General features: G+C 39.9%; 5 protein-coding genes and 1 long non-coding RNA gene across 6 annotated transcripts; 4 read left to right on the top strand and 2 right to left on the bottom strand.

The window, feature by feature from the left end:
* Window positions 1-656: 656 nt before the first annotated feature.
* LOC137747072 (sugar transport protein 7-like) lies at window positions 657-3,521 on the top strand. Its single transcript, XM_068487078.1, has 4 exons — window positions 657-1,161; window positions 1,793-2,112; window positions 2,202-2,828; window positions 2,922-3,521. Exons 1-4 carry the CDS (start codon window positions 1,017-1,019, stop codon window positions 3,384-3,386), a joined length of 1,557 nt encoding a protein of 518 aa, XP_068343179.1. The 5' UTR covers window positions 657-1,016; the 3' UTR covers window positions 3,387-3,521.
* Window positions 3,522-4,274: 753 nt separating this feature from the next.
* LOC137747073 (uncharacterized) lies at window positions 4,275-5,371 on the bottom strand. The gene has a single exon (XM_068487079.1). It carries the CDS (start codon window positions 5,276-5,278, stop codon window positions 4,655-4,657), a length of 624 nt encoding a protein of 207 aa, XP_068343180.1. The 5' UTR covers window positions 5,279-5,371; the 3' UTR covers window positions 4,275-4,654.
* Window positions 5,372-6,809: 1,438 nt separating this feature from the next.
* LOC137748544 (small ribosomal subunit protein bS6m-like) lies at window positions 6,810-8,998 on the top strand. Its single transcript, XM_068488712.1, has 3 exons — window positions 6,810-6,919; window positions 7,148-7,351; window positions 8,416-8,998. Exons 2-3 carry the CDS (start codon window positions 7,169-7,171, stop codon window positions 8,683-8,685), a joined length of 453 nt encoding a protein of 150 aa, XP_068344813.1. The 5' UTR covers window positions 6,810-6,919; window positions 7,148-7,168; the 3' UTR covers window positions 8,686-8,998.
* Window positions 8,999-13,500: 4,502 nt separating this feature from the next.
* Window positions 13,501-16,897, top strand: LOC137748691 (leucine-rich repeat receptor-like protein kinase TDR). The gene is made up of 2 exons (XM_068488866.1): window positions 13,501-16,138; window positions 16,387-16,897. The coding sequence occupies exons 1-2, from the start codon at window positions 13,585-13,587 to the stop codon at window positions 16,719-16,721; spliced, it is 2,889 nt and encodes a 962-aa protein (XP_068344967.1). The 5' UTR covers window positions 13,501-13,584; the 3' UTR covers window positions 16,722-16,897.
* A 603-nt stretch (window positions 16,898-17,500) lies between these two features.
* LOC137748915 (DNA replication licensing factor MCM5-like) lies at window positions 17,501-22,450 on the top strand. The gene is made up of 18 exons (XM_068489107.1): window positions 17,501-17,823; window positions 17,928-18,071; window positions 18,271-18,450; window positions 18,554-18,652; window positions 18,741-18,877; window positions 18,975-19,080; window positions 19,372-19,503; window positions 19,575-19,652; window positions 19,838-19,942; window positions 20,086-20,177; window positions 20,259-20,391; window positions 20,484-20,579; window positions 20,763-20,857; window positions 20,956-21,046; window positions 21,243-21,352; window positions 21,467-21,596; window positions 21,747-21,848; window positions 22,126-22,450. Exons 1-18 carry the CDS (start codon window positions 17,536-17,538, stop codon window positions 22,207-22,209), a joined length of 2,202 nt encoding a protein of 733 aa, XP_068345208.1. The 5' UTR covers window positions 17,501-17,535; the 3' UTR covers window positions 22,210-22,450.
* On the bottom strand, window positions 20,888-21,233 carry LOC137748916 (uncharacterized). Its single transcript, XR_011070128.1, has 2 exons — window positions 21,095-21,233; window positions 20,888-21,016 (listed from the first exon to the last, which is right to left on the bottom strand). It is a non-coding gene; the product is annotated as an uncharacterized lncRNA (long non-coding RNA).
* Window positions 22,451-22,579: the final 129 nt, after the last annotated feature.

Here is a 22,579-nt window from a genome sequence, read left to right as displayed (position 1 = left end):
ATAAATAGTATTCGACAAAATCATTATAGAAATTCTTCCAATCCATTGTAAAAAATCCCGGAACCGCACTGAAAGCTTTAAAAAATAAAAAAAGCACACTGCTATAGTATTAGTGTATCACTAAATATACCTATTATGTAACATATGAACTGCGTATACGATGTTATCGCGCTCCACTACCCAAAAAAGAAGCCCTCTCTGTCGTACATCTTTCTTATCTTTTCCTTTTTCATGTATTACGTGTAATCCAAAGCACCATACTTTAGTACAACCAAATTCCAAACAGAGAAGACAATATTTGAGAACCCGCATCAAGGATCTTCTCCGGATCTCTTTTATCTAATCTTTTTCATTAAACAATTTAGGCTCTTGAAATTTGATCTAACAACTAAAGTTATTATAACTTTTAGAGTTGGCTTCTGTTTATAGTCGTTTGATTTAATTTGAAATATTCAAATTATTTGATGAGAAATATTATGTGAAAGGGATCCGAAGAATCCCCTTCCCCAAATATGAAACCAAAAACATGCAACAAAGTCAGTTCAAGTGGAAAATTGCAAATCAAGAAAAAATGGACATCATTGACTCATCATAAATGTGAAGGGAGACCTGTCTCTATCTGATCAAGTTTCAGCCTGGTTGATATGAATTTATCAGTCGAAATCCTTGGATCTCTGTGTCTGAAATCGATATATTCCAAAATTCAGACCATTCAAGAGAAAAAAAATCTAAATAAAGAGAGGGCATAGCAGTACAAGGAGGACCCATAATATGGATTAAATCTCCTTTTTATAATTTAGATTAAATTAATGTATAACATCGTGGTTTCAAAGATAAATTTAAGGTTAGATATGTCACCAATTTCACTTTGCAAGAAACAAAGAGCAGCTATAAAAATATGGATGTAGATCCTCCTTCTTTCCCAGAAAGTTGAGGGTTCTCTTTTTTTTTTTTTTTTTTTTTTTCTCTTTCTTTCTTGTGTGTCATAGCAGGAGCTAGCTCCTCTCTGCTTGGAAATGGCGGGAGGGTCGTTCGCGCCGACCGGTGTGGCCAAGGAGAGGGCACAGCAGTACCAAGGGAGGCTCACCCCTTATGTCATCGTTGCCTGCATTGTTGCCGCCGTCGGCGGCTCGCTTTTCGGTTATGATATCGGAATTTCAGGTAACCTTTCACATTTTTGTTGGCTAGCTCTTTGGTCTTTTTGCCTTTTTCAGGGTTTCATGAGGTAATCTACCGAGTCGTTGAACGAAAGAATTAGGGAATTATGACATGAAAGCAAAGTTAGTGGTGAAAAGTTCAGCTTTCTTATATGGTATCATAAATTTTGGGTAGCTGAAAATGGAAAAAAAATATGGGTGCAACAGGGTGTATATCTGCTTGTGCTTATCTCTCTCCTCACGGGTGAGAAGAAGGGTCGAGGAGAGCGATAAGCACAAAAAACGGATATACAACTAGTTGCACTTAAGTTTCTTTTCTAAAAAAAAAGAGAAGTGAAGGGAGAACACATTCTTATTGTAACTTACAAATGTCAGGATGATATTGTGATAGTATTTCAAGTCAATCACGCATTGTCACGTATTTTTAACTTTCCCACATAGCAGTGTGTGATTGATTTAAGATACGATCATAGTGTCGTTGGAATACCGCCACGGTGTCATCACCGTTGTAGGGAAGTTTTCGGACGGTCATAAAATCGGTAACATGTATGATTGTGCCTGTATGTGTGTGAAATATGGAAGCAGAAATCTTACTGAAGAATCTCTTCTAAATGTTTGGTTTTAACCGTCATTAGGCGGGGTTACGTCGATGGACGGATTTCTTAAGAAATTCTTCAAGACAGTGTACAAAAACAAGACGCATGCCCGGGAAAACAACTACTGCAAGTATGATAACCAGGGTCTTGCAGCGTTTACCTCTTCGCTGTACCTCGCCGGTTTAGTTGCATCTTTTGTGGCTTCTCCGGTCACAAGAAATTATGGACGCCGAGGAAGTATAATCTGTGGCGGAGTCAGTTTCCTCGTTGGAGCAACTCTAAACGCTTCAGCTGAGAATTTGGCCATGCTTCTCTTAGGTCGGATCATGCTTGGCGTTGGTATCGGATTTGGAAATCAGGTAACTAATTCACAGAAGCAATGACTTACTTCTGTCAACAAAATGGTCGAATACAACTGATTTCTTCTGCTTGCTTATTTGTCTGGAAGGCCATTCCGCTATATCTTTCAGAAATAGCGCCAACGCATCTTCGAGGAGCCTTAAACATGATGTTTCAGTTAGCAACTACGCTTGGGATCTTCACAGCAAACATGATAAACTACGGAACTCAAAAACTCGAGCCATGGGGGTGGAGGCTCTCGCTAGGGCTGGCTCTAGTACCAGCTGCAGCAATGACAGTCGGAGGAATATTTCTACCCGAGACACCAAATAGCTTGATCGAACGAGGATGTAAAGACGAAGGAAGAAAAGTTTTGGAGAGAATTAGAGGAACCAAAAATGTCAGTGCGGAGTTTCAGGACATGATGGATGCAAGCGAGTTTGCCAATGCAATAAAGCACCCGTTCAGAAACATCCTCGAGCGAAGGAACAGGCCTCAGCTCGTTATGGCAATCTTCATGCCGACATTCCAGATCCTCACGGGGATAAATTCGATTCTGTTCTACGCTCCCGTGTTGTTTCAAAGTATGGGGTTCGGGGGAAATGCTGCTCTGTACTCCTCTGCTTTAACCGGAGCAGTTCTTGTCACGTCTACGCTGCTATCTATCGCAGCAGTTGACAAACTGGGACGAAGAGTTCTGCTCATTACTGGTGGAATACAAATGATTGTGTGCCAGGTAAACTTCATTACAATTCAATTAGAAAAACTGATTGAAAGTTCTAAAAACGCTTTATAAACGCTTGGTATTCTCCTCTTCAACGTGAAACAGGTCATAGTCGCAGTACTCTTGGGGCTCAAGTTCGGGGACAATCAAGAACTATCGAAAGGATTCTCAGTACTGGTGGTGGCGGTGATTTGCCTCTTCGTGATAGCTTTCGGGTATTCATGGGGTCCTCTCGGGTGGACAGTGCCGAGCGAGATCTTCCCTCTAGAAACCCGATCAGCTGGACAAAGCATTACAGTGTCTGTGAACCTTCCGTTCACCTTCATCATCGCCCAGTCGTTTCTCTCCCTCCTGTGCGCGCTCAAATTCGGGATCTTCCTCTTCTTCGCGGGATGGATTACTATCATGAGCGTGTTTGTTTACCTGTTTCTTCCCGAAACCAAGGGGATTCCGATCGAAGAGATGATACTGATGTGGAGAAAGCACTGGTTCTGGAAGAGGATAATGCCGGAAGAATATCCTGAAGCTGACGACTCCGTTAATGTCAGGCAAAACAATTCAACAGTTTGAGATATTTTAGAGCATAATGATGTGTAAATAAAGCAGATGATCATTACAATTCAGTTTTAAAGGACTTTTAAAATAACTGAAAGCATTTAGTGAAAATATTTTTAAATTAATCCTCAGTAAAAATGCAAGTGAATACACCCAACTTTTATCCTTAAAAGCAGTTTTAATCATTTTAAATGCACTTTCAAACCAACCTAAAATATATTGAGTAGAAGTAGCCAACTAGCCTATTTCCCTTGAATCAATGTCTATATATATGAAATTTCCGGGCACCTACATTACTACCAACGGGGTTTTCTCCATTGCAAGGAAATTACGAGATGTGAAGGAAATTACGAGATGTGAGTAGCCGGTAGATCTGCCCAAGGCGGACAACCAGCTACTCACATCTGCTACGGGATTTAAGTAGCCGAACAATCTGTATTGGGATGAGTATAGCCCGTCGATCTGCCTACAGTGGAAACTGTCTAGTATCCGTTGTGGGATTTGAGTAGCGGAAAATCAGCCCAATACTGGCGGGCAGTTGTCGCAGGCCGGTTGACGCAGGCAACCAGCTCTTCACATATTGCGGGTTGCAAGTAGTCGGTCTATCTGCCCAATAGACGGCGGAGAATTGCTACCCAAATATCAGGATGAGTAGCTGAACATTCTCCCCAATACATGGGGACAACCGGTTATATCCGGTTTGCCGGGCTGCCCAATACAGGCAGACAACCGGTTTGCCGGGCTGCCCAACACAGGCAGACAACCGGCTACTTATATCCAGTTTGCCGGGCTGCCCAATACAGGCAGGCAACCAATACAGGCAAACAACCGGCTACTTGCATATTTCGACACCATTTCTAACAAGAAAAACTCGTGCAAATCCAGATAAAGAACACAGAATGATTGGCAAGAGATTAAGCACAACATTTTATTCTTTGATGATTACTACTGCATCATATAATATTTCTCTCTATATACTTCTCTTTTCATCCAACCTCGTAAACATTTCTTGCACACTAAGTAAACTATACAAGGCACCAAACACACAAACTTTCCTACTAATCTTCTTCCTTTAATTTGCACAAACCCTAGCAAGATATTTGCCCTAATCTTATCATCATTTGCTCGCACTCAATCAACTTTCCTCTTGAAAAAATAAAGGAAGCAAAGCGAACAATCATTACCAACTTATAGAACAACCTTCAACGATTTTCGGAATTTCGGATTCATTTAACTTTTCGATCAAACGATTCAAGCAGGTAGCCTTGCTAAATCACCATCGCTCACACCAAATCGAGCCGCAGCAGCCGGCGGAGATCGCTCGTTGCGGTGCCGTTCCTTCCCAAAAAAGCAGGCAGCGGCACCGAGCTAGGAGGAGGAGACGCGTAGAAAACGCTCGATCCAGCATAAATCGCGTCCATGACCTTGAACTCCGCAGCCTTAATCTGCTTCTGCACGGTCTCCGGGTCGGGTCCCAAACGGTCCGTGGATCCCAAAACCAAATCCGGATCGTTTTCCTTCTTCGCCTTCTGCTTGCAATCATCGCTAGCAACCACTCTTAGCCCTCGGTTGCTCTTCTCCGGGTTCAAAACCTCACCGCGCCTCAGGATCTTGACCTGTCCCGTCACAAGGTTTTTAACCGGCGCCTTCGCAACAACGGAGTGATCAGCGTACCGATCGCGAGGTCGGTCGTGCTGATTGGACTGAACCGCCATCGGACTCCTCTTCCGGCGGCGAGATTGATGAATATTGGCGGTGGAGCCATGGTTGGGGGTGGAATTAGGGTTCTGGTTAGAGAAATTGGGGATCCGTCGTGATCCGGAGCGGGGGGAGAGGGTTAGGGTTAGAGCTTCGTTGCGGAACCTACCTCGAAGGCAATCCTGCGATCGGAGAATCGCCGTCACCATTTTTTTCCCTCAGAAAAAGAAAGAGAAGGAGAAAATTGAAAATTGTGAAATAAAAAAAAATTATTTAATTTCTTGATTTTCTGAAAATTTTGTTATCGGAGAAGAAATGCTATATTTTGCAAAGCAAGGGGGAGCGTGTATTTATAGAGAGGTTCCGGTACGTCACGTGACGTCGCGTGAGGTTTGGAACCATCTGAGGCGCGTGGGCGGGTTGAGATTTTGACCGACGTGGATTTGCAGTTATACCGGGTGTTGAATTTACTGTATTGCACTGGTGTTTCACAAATTTACGAAGGCGACCAAGCAAGGTCTGCGCTGGCTTTTTTAATTTTGGAGTAAGAGAGGGGCAATGATGTGTGGTTCGATGCTTTGGTTGCCGTGAAGGGGACCGGAGAGCCACGCGTTCAAAAGTGAACGGGTGGAGTGGTTGGTCTTATCGACACGTGTTGACCGGGGAAACTGAGTTTTCCGTTTGGGCAGGTTTAGACTGGAATCGCGGTTTCGTGGAAGCTACGGCCTACGGAACACGGGAAACAGTGGATCCGGGTTCCGGTGACTGGGCTCTGGGTCTGTGTGTACCAACCACGTGTCTGGGCTAGGCAGATTATTGACCCATCAATGAATTGGACTGGATGTGTAAACCGAAGGAAATTTAATTTGATTGGGTCCACTTTGGGTTGAACATAGTTTGGTCTACCTACATCCCGTGAAGTAAAAGCTCGTTTAAAAGTAATTTAAAAAAAAAAAACTAAAAACGTTTTAATGATAACGTTTTTAGAGCTAGTTCATAGGAACATGCAATTGAATTCTGAAAAAACACTTCAAGTGCTTGTGAAATACAACAATATTTTTTTCTAAAAATGCTTTCAATTATTTTAAAAGCACTCACTACGAGCCGTAAAAACTTGGATCTATAGTATGCTATTCAAAACTAATAACATATGAGACCCATCTATAAGCTTTGTAAAGAGCTTCATCATCTTTTCGGGTCAAAGCCCTTCCTTTCATTGCAGTTGTAGCCATTTGAAAATTATTGAAAAAATTAAAGGAAAGATTATTGAAAGAGGCGATAGAATAGAATGTGAAGAATTGAAATAAAATGAGGTAAGATAGTGTAGAATGGTGAAAAGTATGTGAGAAATGATGTAAGAATGACTTAGGTATTTATAGGAAAAAATTCAATTATTTTTTTTTTAAATTCTTCCAAAAAAAAAAAAAATCAAATTTCAATGGTAACATGACGTTAGTTAGCCGTTAGCATTCAAATGAACTGAGCTGGAAAGTTGGCTAGAAATGGCCAGCTTACTGGCCTAATTTGAGGGTTTTGGCTTGGTGGGGCCCATAAGCCCTATGGCTTAGTCCTTGGTTGGAGACAATTTTTGTGTCATTTCGAGCTATTTTTAGCCTTATGATCGAGTCGGTTGGTGATGACCTTATTTTCATTTCGAGATTTGTGTAGTATATGATCGGAGCCCTTATTAGTGGTATACGTGGTATACTTCCGTTCGTTCATTTCTAAACTGATAGACGGCCGAGATTTAAAGCTCAAAAATAATGATCTCCTCCACTTCTTCAGCCTCCATCGCCGCCTTTCCTCCGTCTGGGATCTGATCTTCGCACTCCTCTAAAATACACTCTAAGGTACTGGGCAGCTCCCTCAAATCCTTTCTGATATATCCTTCGACTTCAAATCTTGGTTGCAATCGTTCCAGTTCTGGATTTTGAATCATAAGTTCATTTTTTTATTTATTAATTTCATGCTTTTCTTCCTGTAAATTCTTGATAACCAACTTCTTTTTTTCTCACTGCATCTGAATAGGTTTAGATTGATGAAAAAACATGAAATTTCATTGCTTTTGGTGTTTACAGGTGAAAGAAAAACCGGAAGAAATGCCGCTGTACGATTGTATGCTGCTGCTGAAGCCCCATGTGAGGAAGGAGTCTCTGATGGACTTGGTTGCTCGAGTGAGCAAACACGTTTGCAGAAGAAATGGAGTTATTACTGACATGAAGTCGTTCGGCACTGTTCAGCTCGGTTATGGTATTAAGAAGCTTGATGGAAGGTACTATCAGGTGGGTTTCTTTTTATCTTTCTGCAATCTTATAGTGCATTTGAATTATTACAGATTGTAGTATTCTTCGTCGTTGCGTTTGAATTGTCCTATTTTTGCAATGAGAGCGTGTTGTGTAATTCGTTGCGTTTGCGGATGTTTTTTAGTTGAACTTGTTAATGCTACATTTTCGATAAGTTGAGGGCCAACGTGATGCCGCTGCAGTTTCCCATTCTCTTTGTTGATACGTAATGAAAAGTGTGTGAAATTTCTATAAGCTTCTTTTAATATGGAGGTTCGAGAAATGACAATTACTGGCTGAAGCAGGGATGATATTTTCGTAGGCTTAGGATTTTAATTGGGTTAAAGTGCTGCTTTCTTTGTTTGTCTTAAGAACTTGAATTAGAGGATTTCAAATGTAAGGATGGAACCTCTAGGGGATGGCATAAAGTTGAAAGCTTCCCTCAGAATTCTCAGGATGCTTAATTTGAACTATCTTAGGTTGTAGATTCTGTTACGCCCTCAGCAGGGGATGACGGACTCTGCTTGTAAGATTGTAACAATATCTGAATTCAAAGTTCTTTGCGAGCTTTATAGCAAGACGGATGGTTTTCTGTCAGACCTTGCCAATCCCTAAACTTAGGAAAAATGACAACAAAAAAACGAAAAAGGTTGGCATTCTATCACAGTTTTAGAGTGCAACCGTATCTTTACTGATTGATAGTTCTTTAGACGTTTTGTCATCCCAAAGAGCGACAATTTTCACTGTCTTAGCACTCATGAACATCTCCATTAGGATGCTGGTGCCTTTTATCCTGAAGGGTGAGGGCGATCTCCTTTGTCGGTTATTGGGTTTCCAGGGTTTCTGCTTCCTGGGTGGAAATGTAGATTTCACCAGATTCAGCACTTCTTGGAATATTCTAAAACCTTTGAGAGCTCTTGACCATCTTAATCTCATCAGATGCAGAAATACATTTGTACACTTTTGGTCATTTTCTATTTCCATATGTTGTCTCGTTGGTATTTCTAACTGTTGACGAGTTATTATGATTTTATTTATAACTCAAAAGTTTCCATATGGTATAGGGCCAACTAATGCAAATGACAATGATGACTACACCCAACATCAACAAGGAGCTGCACTACTTGAACAAGGAAGATCGGTTGCTGCGCTGGCTGTTGGTTAAACACCGAGAAACAAAGTATGGACAGGAATTTCTAAGTGAAGAGGATTCGAAAAGTGAATTCAATAAGCTTCAGCGGAGCAGCATATATAATATGGAGGAGTCTGAGACTGAGGATGATGACGACGATGACGAGGAATATGATGTGGAACAAGAAGGAAAACGTACCTGAAGGGTAGTGGAATACTGTTTCAGGCATGATCCTTAGCATTTTGTTGAAGTTCCTTGATTTACGTTTGTCATAAGGTACGGCATCGGTAAGTGTTATGAACTATGTTGGGTGAATTAGCTTATCGATGAATTAGATGTAGTGAGCTTTTAGTTTTGATACAGATGGTGCACTCAAATTCCGTTTTTCTCTTGGCCAGTGTACAAAACCATTGAAGATGAACTTAATCAGCCGATGTTGGGATTATTTCTCTAGACCGAAACATTCTTGAATATCTTCTGAGCGTTAAAAGGATCAATGTAGTAGTTTAAATTTCCTTGTTTCTCATGATGACGTATGTGTTAGGTTGATGTTGAGTTGTCGCAGGAGGAACTAGGGCATGGTGCGGGTGCTGCTAGTTCGGTTACTTGAACTACAAGCAACCATGCTTTGGAGCTTCCTTCTACGATTCTAACCTTGTGTTTGGATGGAGACGGCTGCCTTTTGCACATGAATTGCTTTGTTCTTGCCCCTTAATTTCCAAATGGTTCCACTTTCTATATAGCAAACATGCCTTGCATTAACCACAGGAGGAAGGAAACATCCCATGCATTGAAAAACAATAAAACGGTAGCGTCTATATTTTACACGCGGAATGTCGTTTGGCATTTAGGAAAGCCATGATATCGAGAGAATCTATCGAATATTATCGGCGCAATCTGTTAAGATATGTTAGCAGATATTACATCAAACCCTTGGTGGACACAAAAGAGACCCATACCACCTATTTGGAGAGTTTTCAAAGGACATTCACATGTATATTTTATGAGATCCTGTGACCACCTTGGTCTTAATGTACATCCATCTCTGGTTATGCTATAACGTTTAAATTAGACAAAATTTATATTTATACTTCCATCCTTTTTTAGCTCTTCTTTCTCTTTATTTGAGTTTCTTGACGCATACAAACGTTCGTTTTTGTAATGCTTAGGTTCTCACCCCGTTAGGACCCGATATCCTAGCCTTATAAAAACAACGAAGATTTGGCCCATATTATTGGGTAAGGATATAGGGTATACTCATACTAGTGAGGACCGAAGTATTTTCGTTGACAAAATGTATCTTAATCATTGAAAAATGTTATACTGTTATTTTGCCATAGATTTAGCTGTTACAGTAACAAGGACAAAAGGGGGTGCCTTTCTTTAATCACTTTATTAATCCTATTCTTGCTTTATTGAACATATTATGCATACTTTATGCATGATTAACGTCTTTTTTTTTTGCAAATTGTTAATCCTATTCTTGCTTATTAGTTTCCGCACCACTAATATTTTGACTATATGTTCCCCCAATTGCATGTCTTTTGACCCTCCACTAATCTAAATCAGTGGATTAACTTTTACGGCATGGATACACAGTTATTTTAGCGTTTTATGTTATTGATACAAATACTATGTGAATAAAAACTTACATATTTATTTGTATCATTAACACAATATCAGAGCATCTTCAATGTAGACAATTGAGTAGGCAAATCCATTTTGATGAGCCGCGTCGGCAAAAACAGCTCTAAAAGTATAGGCGATTAATTTTTTTGCAAATTTTGCCTACTCTCCCAAAGTAGACAATGTTGCCTACAATATCATGAGTAGGCAATAGGACCCCACATCTCCTTTATAGTAAAATATTCTATGTAGAGAAAGATAACAAAACTAAAATGTGAAAGTATATACTATAGATGAAAGATAATAATAAAATATATTTTAGTCTACTCTATTTGCCTAATTCATTGGAATGACAAACTTTTTTTCGATAAGGTAATTGGGTAGACAATATGTTACGTCAATCGTTATAGTACAATTTTATCTATTTTAATTGTCTATATCATAAGAAATACTCACGATAATTATACACCTGAACCACGAAAGTCCTCCGAACTAAAAAACAAGTTGACCGACGTAGAAAGAATGTGGTGAAAAGTATTTACAAGATAATGTAAAATATAAATAATTGTACTTGTTATATGATTAGATGACAGAGGCAGAGGTATCAAATCAAAGCATAAGCTAAAGTTCCTCCTACTGTTTTGAGACTCTAATGGGAATCCAAGTCAGGTAAATTCTTTTCCTAAAAAGCTGTGTTGTTCTCAGCTGCACACGGGCAAATCCGTTTCAAATCAAATGCCCGTTAAAGTGTCTGTCCCTTTCAATTTCAAACCTGTCGTTGGGAAACTTCTCCAGTAATTTACTAATTTCTCTTATCAACATATTCCCGGCTCGATGTTGAGTCGAGAACAGAGATTCTTACATGTAACTAAAGTTATATCTCTATGCGTAAACAAGATGAAAAGAAGAGGGATGCATAATCGATTGTACCCAAGTTTTTCTCGCTTCCTGTGAACAAACTATTCAAAATATAACAATCTTTTTATGTCAAGAGTGTCAACTTTTTCAAGGGGATTTTCTATGGTACAATAGTTTTGGTGTATGCGAGGAGGTATTTATAACCAGTTGGATATTTGTATAAAAAAAATCAAGATTAAACAGTTAAAATGATCGAAGTATCACAAAATCTTACTCCGGAATCATGGGTGGATGTACATTGAGACCAAGGTGGTCCCAAGACCATTCAGAGTCCGAGAAATATATATATTCATGAAGATCTTCCAAGGGCTTTCTGAATGTTTGGTACAAGTCATTTTTGTGCTTATCAAGTGTTTAATGTAATACTTATTCGGCACACTCGACAAGTTGTGGCGACATCATTCAACAAATTCTCTCAATATCACTCATCAGATTGTTTCGGCATGTGTGCAACATAGTTTGGCTAAAGATAAGAAACTCACCAAATGTTCGATGAATGTCTCAGTAGAAAAACTGATTTTTTTTTTAAATTTGTTTGCACGCTTCACTCTTTGTTTATCTAAAAAACTTATACTTTAATACTAAGACACCTCCAAAATTCAAATCCTAAATCTCCCATGTCCGAAGCACCCTAAAATTTTTGCTTTTTAAGCACTGCAATAATAGAAGAAAGTCACGAAATTCCTGAGGGTTTTTATAGTCACGCTAAACCTGCGAGAACCACTGCGTGGGAGGGTCCCTCTCGTGAGTGGTGATGCCAAACCCAAAACTCGAACAGCTTGACACTGTTTCCTTTGAATCAAATCAAGACAACTGCATGACATGTATAAGTAGAATTTACATGCAACTTGAACGTCAAAATCAAAATACTGCAAACTTATTTAAAACACCGTTAAAATAACAGCTCCGATATATGTTTCTTTCCAAAAACATGTATCACACGTTCAGGAGCTCGCATTCTCGGTAATTCACTCACTGAGTTACTGTTAAGGTCAAGGTTCAAGCATGGGGGTTGTCAAATAGTAATTACCCTTTTTAACGTCCTCGAGGGACACAAAAAGCTGTGGCTCATCACATATTAAGAAAAAGGTTACTTCTTTTATCAGCAACTTGTCTTTTACTCTTTCATCTTTCCTGCACTGCACGGTCTGCATCGGCTGCTCGAGAAGGACCATATGGAACAAAATGGTTGTTAATGTGACGTCTCGTTTTAATAAAATAATAATATATGTAAGTTTTAGAACACATTATTTTGTATTATTAGATTGATACATTATCTGTAAGTTTTCATATAGCTCTCTAAGTAGAGTTATGAAAGAACAACGAATCAATTTTTACATTCTCATTTTCTCATTTTACTGTAATACCTTGAAGCTTCAAGTAGCTCTCTACGAGGCTACAATATTGTGGAGTATTGAATATTCCGCTATTTAGAGTTTTTAAATTCAATTCAACGATTGCTTTTTTTTTTCAACCGTTGGATTGGCTCTAAGAGAACTTTAGTTGTTAGTAAAAAAGAGATAATGAGAGAATTTTCACATTGTAATTTTCATTTTAAGAAAATAGAGATCAAATTTAAGCGTACAGTTTTGCATACTAATTCGGCCGACTGACTTAACCTACTCTTCATCTCACATTTTCTAATTCATTCAGTCCCCTACTTTTTACTTGATCTACCCTATCTTTTGATTGGATTCTTTCCAATAAAAAGGCATAAAAGAGATGCTTTGTGAACTTTTGATTATTTTTGTTAAAATAAAAAATAAAAAATTCACAAAGCATCTATTTTTTTCCTAAATGATCAGCACTAGTCAAATAAACAAACACCCTCAAGGGTCCCCTCTTGCTCCCAAAAGCAATCCAAATTATATTCCCATTTCAACTAATCATGTTCCTTATTTGGACTTACGTCAGAATGTTTTTGCAATAGTATTTCAGGTCAATTACATTTAAAAACACATATATTTTAATTTTTTAGATCGTAGTACATAATTAGCTTAAAATACTGTTAAACATACTTCTTTAAACAAAAAAAGTCTTAGTAACTGATACAAATATCAATGCTCTCAAGTCAATGCCAAAATTTCTTAGAAAACACTACAGGTTGCGATATTTCCTTGAACAATTTTTTTTTATATAGAATCTTTGAACGTCATTATACTTAGTTTTGCGTCAAATTTTTCATTAACTCTAAATACCCTATGTATTTTTTTAAAATCTCTTTCTAGATATTTCTATCCATTTTGTCGTGCGCATCTATCTAATAAACATATTTTCTAATCAAAATATTTGCAGATTTTCGATTTACATGTTCAAACAAGTCCGTCTACTTTATGTCGATATGTTGCACCAAAGAAAGAAAAAGAAATTCAATAAAAAAAATAAAAAAAAAAGAAAGAAAAAGAAATTATTCCTCCTTTCCTTCTTTTGCTAGTTCCCATGCAGTTCTCACTCGACTCTCACACAAAAACAGACTTCCATAATATCTGACACATTTTTCTTCCAATCGGGCATCCAAAATTGTCTGTTCTCTCAGTCATCCCAACTGCAAGTTCCAATGGAGATTTTCCATTCCTCCTTCTACTTAATCCTTCTCCTCCTCTTCGCGGCGGTTTCCGCCGCCGATATCTACTCAGACACCCTTCTCAGCTTAAAATCCGAGCTCACAGACGCCAATGGCAGCTTGAAAGATTGGATTCTCCCTTCTACAGAAAACCCACCTGGCAAAATCCACGCATGTTCTTGGTCCGGCGTCAAATGCAACACCAACAACTCCGCCGTCACTGGCTTAGACCTCTCAATAAAGAGTCTCGCCGGTGAAATGTCCGGCGATCAATTCGCCGTCTTCGCCGACCTTGTATCACTCAATCTCAGTCAAAACTCGTTCTCCGGTCACCTCCCCGCTGGAATCTTCAACCTCACCAACCTCACAACATTAGACATCAGCAGAAACAACTTCTCCGGCCACTTCCCCACCGGCGTCTCCGCCCTCCAAAACCTCATTGTACTCGACGCATTCAGCAACAGCTTTTCCGGGTCGCTCCCCGCCGAAATTTCAGACCTTCAGAACCTCAAAATCCTCAATTTAGCCGGAAGCTACTTCCGGGGACCGATCCCGTCGGAATACGGGGCTTTTCGCCGGCTCGAGTTTATTCATCTCGCCGGGAATATGATCACCGGAAGCATTCCGCCGGAACTGGGGAAGCTCAAAACAGTGACCCACATGGAGATTGGCTACAATTTTTACCACGGAAGTATTCCGTGGCAATTGGGGAACATGACAGAGCTCCAGTATCTCGACATTGCCTATGCAAATCTCTCCGGCGCCGTCCCAAAATCCCTCGGCGATCTCGACAATCTCGAATCCCTCTTCCTTTTCAGAAACCAGCTTTCTGGGTCAATTCCGCCTGAGCTCAGCAACATCAGAGCTCTCCAAAGCTTGGATCTTTCGGACAATCTGATTTCTGGGTGGATCCCAGAAACCTTTTCGGAGCTGAAAAACCTTAGACTCCTCAGTCTTTTTTACAACGAGATGAGCGGCGAAGTTCCTGACGGAATTGCAGAGCTTCCGTCTTTGGAGACGCTGCTTTTGTGGAACAATTTCTTCTCCGGCAACCTTCCCCGGAGCTTGGGGAGGAACTCGAAGCTCGGATGGGTGGACGTCTCCACAAACAACTTCAACGGCAGCGTTCCGCCGGATATCTGTGCGAATGGTCAGCTCCTTAAGCTGATGCTGTTTTCGAACAATTTCTCCGGCGATCTCTCCACTTCTCTGTCAAACTGTTCGTCTCTGGTTCGTCTTCGACTCGAAGATAACAAGTTTTCAGGTGAGATTCCATTGAAATTCAGCACTCTGACTGACATCACATATGTTGATTTATCTGGGAACAATTTTAGTGGTGGGATTCCAATGGATATTTCAAAAGCTCAAAAGCTTGAGTACTTCAATGTCTCTAGAAATCCAGAATTAGGGGGCACAGTTCCTGCAGAAATGTTGGAATTGCCAAATCTTCACAATTTTTCGGCTTCCTCGTGTGGCTTGATTGGCAATGTTCCTTCGTTCGAAAACTGCAAATCAATATCTGTTGTTGAATTGAGCAAGAACAGCTTGGAAGGAACTGTCCCAAAAAGTATTTCTAGCTGCCGGGTTCTTGAGAGGATTGATTTAGGTAGCAATAATATATCCGGTCGTATACCCAAGGAGCTTGCAAGTCTCCCTGCTCTTCTTGTTCTTGACCTGTCACATAACAGCTTCAATGGACCAATACCTAAAACTTTTGGTTCTTCTTCGAGTTTAGTACTTCTAAATGTGTCTTACAATGATGTTTCCGGGAGTATTCCATCCGAAAAGGTATTTAGAATGATGGAACGAAGCGCTTTTGATGGGAATCCAAAGCTGTGTGGAGAGCCTCTCAGATCATGTCCTGGCTCAGTGTCCATATTTGGAAGCAGAGTTGCCGGGAAGCTTCTGTGGATCGCACTACTCTGCATCGGAGTAGTTATGTTCGTTACTCTATCAGTTATGGGGATATTTTACTACCATAAAGGCAGCAAGGGCCAGTGGAAGATGATCTCATTTGCTGGACTTCCTCAATTCACAAAAAATGATTTATTGAAGAGCTTCAGTTCGACAGAATCCATGGATGCATTGCCACCTTTGTCAGCTTCAGTGCGGAAAGCAGTTCTGCCAATGGGAATTGCAGTTTCGGTAAAGAAGATTGAATGGGGAGCAAAGAGAATGAGAGTTATGCTGGAATTTGTAACACAAATAGGAAATGCAAGGCATAAGAATTTAATTCGATTGCTTGGAGTTTGCTACAACAACCATCTGGCTTATCTCTTATACGATTACTTGCCCAATGGAAACTTGGCTGAAATGATAAGTGTGAAAAGCGAATGGGCAGCCAAGTACAAAATTATCATCGACATTGCAAAGGGATTATGCTTCCTTCACCATGAATGTTATCCTGCAATAGCACATGGAGATCTGAGATCAAGTAATATAGTGTTTGACGAAAATATGGAACCTCATTTGACAGAATTCGGGTTCAAGCATCTGCTCGAGTTGAGCAAGGGTTCGTTTACAGCAGCAACTTCCACCTGGGATGCAGGTATGCATAATAAGATATGTTCTTTCATGTAGTAGAGATGATTATGTGGTGGTTGTTTTGAAAAGTTTTAATCCACCACGCCAAACATATAATTTAAGCCCTTACACCACCACTTCTGAAATCTTGCGAAAATTACGGAATTCCAGTAAAACTCAACGATATGATTAGAAACAGAATTATAAACAATTTGATATCGTTCGTGTATTAGCATTGACCATTTCCCTGAGTGCTCTTCTTTTGTTGGACAGGTGATAACATCAGTGGCACAAAAGAGGAGCTATGCAGGGATGTATACAGCTTTGGGGAGATCATGCTGGAGATTCTAAGCAACGGCAGGTTGACAAATTCTGGCGCAAGCATACAGAGCAAGTCGAGGGAAGTTGTTCTGCGGGAAATTTACAACGAGAACGAAGCTGGTTCCGACATTTCAATGCAAGAGGAGATAAAACTGGCAATTGAGGTTGCTATGCTTTGCACCAGGAGTAGGCCATCCGATCGACCATCCATGGAAAATGCATTGAAGCTTTTATCCGAGTCGAAACTCCAGATGAAAAATAACCCAACTTTTGAAACTGCAGGGTGATGAATTTAGATGCAGAAACCGAAGATATATACACAAGATGAAGTGAGTGAGCTGTTTGTAGCCAGTTAATTTGTTTTATAGTTTGTTTGTATTGTAAGCATAATAAATGTTTTGCTGTATAATAGTGCCATGTAATGTAAGTTTGTGTACCATTGCGTCGGTTGTCTAGGTTAATCATGTACTTACTACTATGCGTTTTAACGTTATTGGCTTGAGATACCGTCATGGTGACCTTTGATAATTTTACTCCTCTTGAATGTGAACAAAATGGATACACTACACATGTACGTGTGAGCGATATACCACTGTACGACTAAAATATGTGTATTTTACGAAATTTCTTAATAAAAGTACAATACAATGATTAAAAAAAAATAAATTATTGGATTTCTACTCATGCATTCCGGGTATAAAATTCTTCCTTAATTATTGTAATAGGTTTGATCCTCCTCTTTCTTTAATAACAATAAATAATAAAAAAAACAATAAAAAGAAGGAAAAGGAGAGTCTATTCACATTCAACGGCCCGGTAAGCATTGGGCCTTTAAACCTCAGAAATGGGCCGGCTTGTCTGTCCCGGCTCAATTCACAAGTCCATTATTAACCATGGAGTCACGTGCTACTGCCAGATATTATCAACCTCTTCCTCTTTCCCGCCAAATCATTCCCGCCAAAACGGCGCGCTCCTCTTCCGCGCGGTGCCCTACCATTTGACCTACAGCGAGGGAGCATTTTAGAAAGAGAAAGTGGGAGTTAACACTGTAATTGTAGAGAGAGAGAGAGAGAGAGAGAGAGAAAGAGAGAGAGCAGAGACATGTCAGGGTGGGACGAAGGAGCGATCTACTACAGCGACCAAGCGCAGTCGCTTGGCGGCGACGGCGGAGACGCCGGAAGCAACGCCGCAGCCGCCACCCGCCACTCGGTTCTTCAGAAATTCAAGGAATTCATCCGTAGCTTCGAGACACAGAAAAATGTGTTTTCGTACAGGGAGAGCCTCCTCCACAACGCTAAGTACCTTCTCGTCGACATCGAAGACCTCGATTCCTTCGACGCCGACCTCGTCGCAAAGCTCCGCTCTGCCCCATCCGATTACTTGCCTCTGGTTAGCACTTGACCTATCTGCTAATTATCCCCTTTAGTTTTCAATTAATCATTGTTTTGAGTTGTTAATTAATTTTGATTGTTTTAATTGTGAGGGTTTTGTAGTTTGAAAACGCCGCCGGTCAGGTTTTGGCGAATTTAAAGACGAAAGTGCCCGGAAATGAAGGGAAATTGGAGGAGCGGGTGCCGGAGGATGTTCAGATCTTGCTGACGTCCAAAGAAGACCCGGCGTCTATGCGCCAGCTTGGGGTTGGTTTTTTCTTTGATATTTTTTCTTGGTGTTTGTATTTCCTGTTTGGTTGATGAGAAAGTTTGGGAGAATGATAAAACCTTTATTTCAGCTGAACATAAAAAGTCAATTATTTGAGCAATGAGAATTTGGGGAATGGTGTATTAGGATTTTATGGTTAGGTTATGCTACATAATTTAGTTTTTTAAATTATTGTAGGCACAATGTATATCGAAACTCATCAAGGTTTCTGGGATCACTATAGCTGCTTCGAGGGTCAAGGCGAAGGCAACTTATGTGATTGTCATGTGTAAGAACTGTAAAAATGTGCAAAGGGTACCTTGCCGGCCAGGCCTTGGTGGCGCAATTGTCCCTCGCTCTTGCAACCATATTCCTCAGGTTTGTTTTATTCCTTGTTCTTATGTTCCTTTCTTTCGGTGTTTTCTTGCATTGTCTTTCTTTTCTAGTTTGGAATCTTATACAAGGGATTGCAAATGTTTAGCCTGGAGAAGAACCTTGTCCGCTTGATCCGTGGGTTGTGGTTCCTGATAAGAGCAAGTATGTTGATCAGCAAACCTTGAAATTGCAAGAGAATCCAGAGGTGATGATCTTAATTTATAAGGAAAAGAATTTTAAGTTGAATTATGGAATCTGGATATAATTAGTTGTTTTTCCCTTGGTTTATGAAGGATGTACCTACCGGAGAGCTTCCAAGAAATATGCTTCTATCCGTGGATCGTCATCTCGTTCAGACAATTGTGCCTGGCACAAGATTAACCATCATGGGCATTTATAGCATCTATCAAGCTTCCAATTCTGCCACATCGTGAGGATTGTTATAACTTTAGATGAATGTTTTAATGTCTTTGTATACTGCTCCTCACTGCTGAACTTTGATGTTTACTCTATTCGGTTCTATGTAGCCATAAAGGAGCAGTTGCTGTTAGGCAGCCTTACATCAGAGTGGTAGGAATAGAAGAAGCAACTGATGCCAACTCTCGGGGTCCTGCTGCTTTTACACAAGATGAGGTATTGGTTGAACTCAATATTTGGGAGTATCTTTAACATCTTTTCTACATTGCTAGTGTGTTCAACATGTGCAGTTCTTGTTAGTAAGTATAGGCCTCATGGAGTATTTAAGCACTAGACAATTGGTAAATTTTGGTGTGGTGGATAATTGTTTACTCTAATACAAGCCTTAGCTGTATATGATCATAAATTCATCTTTTTTATTTTATTTTTTGGTCATATTTTAATCGAAGTAAGCTTTGTTATAGAACTAGTAATATGACTTTTCAACCATTTTTCATATGTTTGCAGATAGAAGAGTTCAAGAAGTTTGCTTCGGAAGATGCATATAAAAATATATGCTTGAAAATTGCTCCCTCTATATTTGGTCATGCAGATGTAAAGAAGGCTGTGGCCTGTCTTCTGTTCGGGGGATCTAGAAAGGTATATCCTGAATTTTTGTCTTTAGTACTTGTGTGGTTATTGATGGTAACAACCCATTCTCCTGCAAGCAGCATTTGCCTGATGGTGTGAAGCTAAGGGGTGATATTAATGTCTTACTTTTGGGGGATCCATCTACTGCTAAATCACAGGTTTGTTCTTGTATATTTGTTTTATGGGCTCACAGTCTAAGTGGCAGTATACAATTTTTAGCAGAAAAATATCTCTGCTCAGTTTAAGACCTATTTTCCTAGCCATGTGAGAATACGACAGTTTATGCTTTTCTTCCATTGGTACACATGGCACATGCTGATTTGATTTCAACTCATCTGTAAAGTTTCTCAAGTTTGTTGAGAAGACAGCTCCCGTGGCTGTGTATACTTCAGGAAAAGGGTCATCAGCTGCTGGTCTTACAGCTTCTGTGATCAGGGATAGCAGTTCTGTAAGTTCCTGATCTTCTTTTGATTTTAATTTAACGATACTTGTTGTCTCTAGTTTTGTAATGCCTTTAACAAAATATTAGCGAGGTAGTTGTCCCTTTCCTTCGGAAAATGTCTCTAATTTCAATTTCATGGTGCAACCCAGCGTGAGTTTTATCTTGAAGGAGGAGCCATGGTTTTGGCGGATGGAGGTGTTGTCTGTATTGACGAGTTTGACAAAATGAGATCAGAGGATAGGTAATGCAAGCTGGATAGATCTTGATGTGCTTAACTTTAGTTTTTCATAGAGTTCTAATAGACTACATTGTTGTGGCTTAGGGTTGCTATTCATGAAGCCATGGAGCAGCAAACCATATCCATTGCCAAAGCAGGAATAACAACTGTTCTTAATTCTAGAACCTCTGTGCTTGCAGCTGCTAACCCTCCATCTGGACGTTATGATGATCTGAAGGTACACTGCCATTCTAGTTGATCTAATTTAAGAGTCTTAGATGCAACTTGTGACTTCTTTGAATATTAACTGACACAATTGCTTTCTTTCAGACTGCTCAGGATAACATCGATCTGCAGACGACAATTCTTTCGAGATTTGACTTGATCTTCATTGTTAAAGATATCAGAATGTACAGTCAGGATAAGGTATTTTTAATATTGCTAATTCGAAGTGTTTTGCTCAAGTACTTTGGGAGTACAATTCTTCTTGTTTTCTTTTAGGTGGCATTTCAACACCTAACATGTGCTATATCTTTGAGTCTCACTGCTGGTCCACTTTAAGTGTACTTCCTTTTTCATCGGTAGCTTGACTCGACTTTTCAATGACAGACTATAGCGAGTCATATCATAAAGGTTCATGCGTCTGCTGGTGCAGCACTGGGTGACGGTAGAGTAGTTTCTAAAGAAGAGAATTGGCTGAAGAGGTATACCACTTTGAAACACAAGTTCATACATTCGTTATAAAATGCTGCCATTGAAATATCAATGAGATGTTGAATTCTTTTTCTTTGCGACATTGTAGGTACATACAGTATTGTCGAACTGAATGTCACCCCCGCTTATCAGAAACTGCATCGAGAGAGCTGCAGAGTAATTACGTGAAAATCAGACAGGTATTCTTGCTGTTAACTTATTATAGTGAGGATTGAGCAGATGCCTACCCAAAAATTCTCATATGGTCCTCAAAGAAGTTGATCATGCTACAAGTTCTATGGGAGTCCCATTTGGTTTCTCTGTTAACTGGATCCACATATTGGTATATGGTTCTCAAGGATCCAATTGACATCATCTTCATGAATTTTGTTATAGGACATGAGACAGCTAGCGAATGAAACAGGGGAGGCCGCAGCAGTGCCAATCACCGTAAGGCAGCTTGAAGCTATAGTGAGGTTGAGTGAGGCCCTTGCAAAAATGCAACTGTAAGTATTAGTGATATTGATTGATGCTTCGGAGTTAGGACTTCCAGTTGTAATGTTTATTAACATGAACGTGGACTAGAACATCACTATTGAAAACCACAATGTCAAATTCAGGCGCCACGAAGCTACTGAGGAGCATGTTCGTGAAGCAATAAGACTATTCAATGCGGCCACAATGGACGCGGCAAAGTCTGGAATACAACAGCAGGTCAATCTTACCGGTGAGATGGCTAATGAAGTTAAGGTTAGTAGAAACTACGTCATTGTCGTCTTTTCCTACGAGAAAACAAAAGAAGCCACTAGATCAGAGATAAAACATCATTTTCATTCTCTCTTATCTTTCTCATACTCTTTATCTTTTCCAACGCGCGCTTAATTTTTCTCCCTTCAACAGCAAGCTGAAACTCAGATAAGGAGAAGAGTAGGCATTGGGAACCACATATCAGAGAGAAAGCTGATCGATGAGCTCACAAGAATGGGGATGAATGAATCTACTGTAAGTACGAATTTGATTAAATATCCATCATAGTTGCCTCCGCACATAAGCAACTAATCTGGAAAAGTACGATTATTTGGATTTGATGCCTCTCGAGTTGAATTGTCTTCCAAATATTGATAATATCACATACAATAGTGTGATTTTGGGACAAATGAACATCTGAAAAAGGACTATTTCAACTTAGCGGACCATGAGAAACTAGTTGGCGATTGCTTCCGCCAACATCTTTTCGGTTGTTGGTGCTTTGATTGATATCACTACTACTAATTTGCAGGTGAGAAGAGCTCTGATAATTATGCACCAGAGGGATGAAGTCGAATACAAGCGAGAAAGGCGCGTAATTTTACGCAAAGCATAAACAGTTGTTACCTACACATTTACAGGGCAGTTATCTATTGTTTCTGTAATCTTACCTTAGTGACAAATGAGCCTCAGCGGTGCATTAGTTTGTATTTCTTCCAATTTTTTCCATGTGAAATGGAATGAGCACTTTGTGTATGAAATTGTGAAACCATGTTTTCTCCAAGTTTACCTTTCCATGTGCCTTGCACGTGACAATTTCGTACGAGAAATTAATGAAAGTTGATGGACGTCCTTGGATACGAACTCCGTACAAAACTGTAGAGATTTGTATGAAACGGAAATGCTAAGATGGCGATGTCTGAATTTGAACATGCATGTGGAAACTTAAAACACGTGACGTTTTGTTTTTGGTCTGGGATGTCATT

The sequence above is a fragment of the Pyrus communis genome, chromosome 10 (assembly GCF_963583255.1).
Source record: "Pyrus communis chromosome 10, drPyrComm1.1, whole genome shotgun sequence".
NCBI lineage: Eukaryota > Viridiplantae > Streptophyta > Magnoliopsida > Rosales > Rosaceae > Pyrus > Pyrus communis.
Note: the sequence above shows the minus strand (reverse complement) of the source record. Positions and strands in the feature narration are given on the sequence as shown.

Bases quoted from the DNA above. Each gene is read 5' to 3' on its own strand.
- LOC137748544 (XM_068488712.1), top strand. From the start codon at position 7,169: ATGCCGCTGTACGATTGTATGCTGCTGCTGAAGCCCCATGTGAGGAAG. The intron at 7,352-8,415 runs GTGGGTTTCTTT...CATATGGTATAG, and splicing joins TTGATGGAAGGTACTATCAG to GGCCAACTAATGCAAATGAC.
- LOC137748915 (XM_068489107.1), top strand. From the start codon at position 17,536: ATGTCAGGGTGGGACGAAGGAGCGATCTACTACAGCGACCAAGCGCAG. The intron at 20,178-20,258 runs GTAATGCAAGCT...GTTGTGGCTTAG, and splicing joins AAAATGAGATCAGAGGATAG to GGTTGCTATTCATGAAGCCA. The intron at 21,597-21,746 runs GTTAGTAGAAAC...TCCCTTCAACAG, and splicing joins AGATGGCTAATGAAGTTAAG to CAAGCTGAAACTCAGATAAG.
- LOC137747072 (XM_068487078.1), top strand. From the start codon at position 1,017: ATGGCGGGAGGGTCGTTCGCGCCGACCGGTGTGGCCAAGGAGAGGGCA. The intron at 1,162-1,792 runs GTAACCTTTCAC...AACCGTCATTAG, and splicing joins TTATGATATCGGAATTTCAG to GCGGGGTTACGTCGATGGAC. The intron at 2,829-2,921 runs GTAAACTTCATT...AACGTGAAACAG, and splicing joins TACAAATGATTGTGTGCCAG to GTCATAGTCGCAGTACTCTT.
- LOC137748691 (XM_068488866.1), top strand. From the start codon at position 13,585: ATGGAGATTTTCCATTCCTCCTTCTACTTAATCCTTCTCCTCCTCTTC. The intron at 16,139-16,386 runs GTATGCATAATA...TTTGTTGGACAG, and splicing joins AACTTCCACCTGGGATGCAG to GTGATAACATCAGTGGCACA.
- LOC137747073 (XM_068487079.1), bottom strand. From the start codon at position 5,278: ATGGTGACGGCGATTCTCCGATCGCAGGATTGCCTTCGAGGTAGGTTC.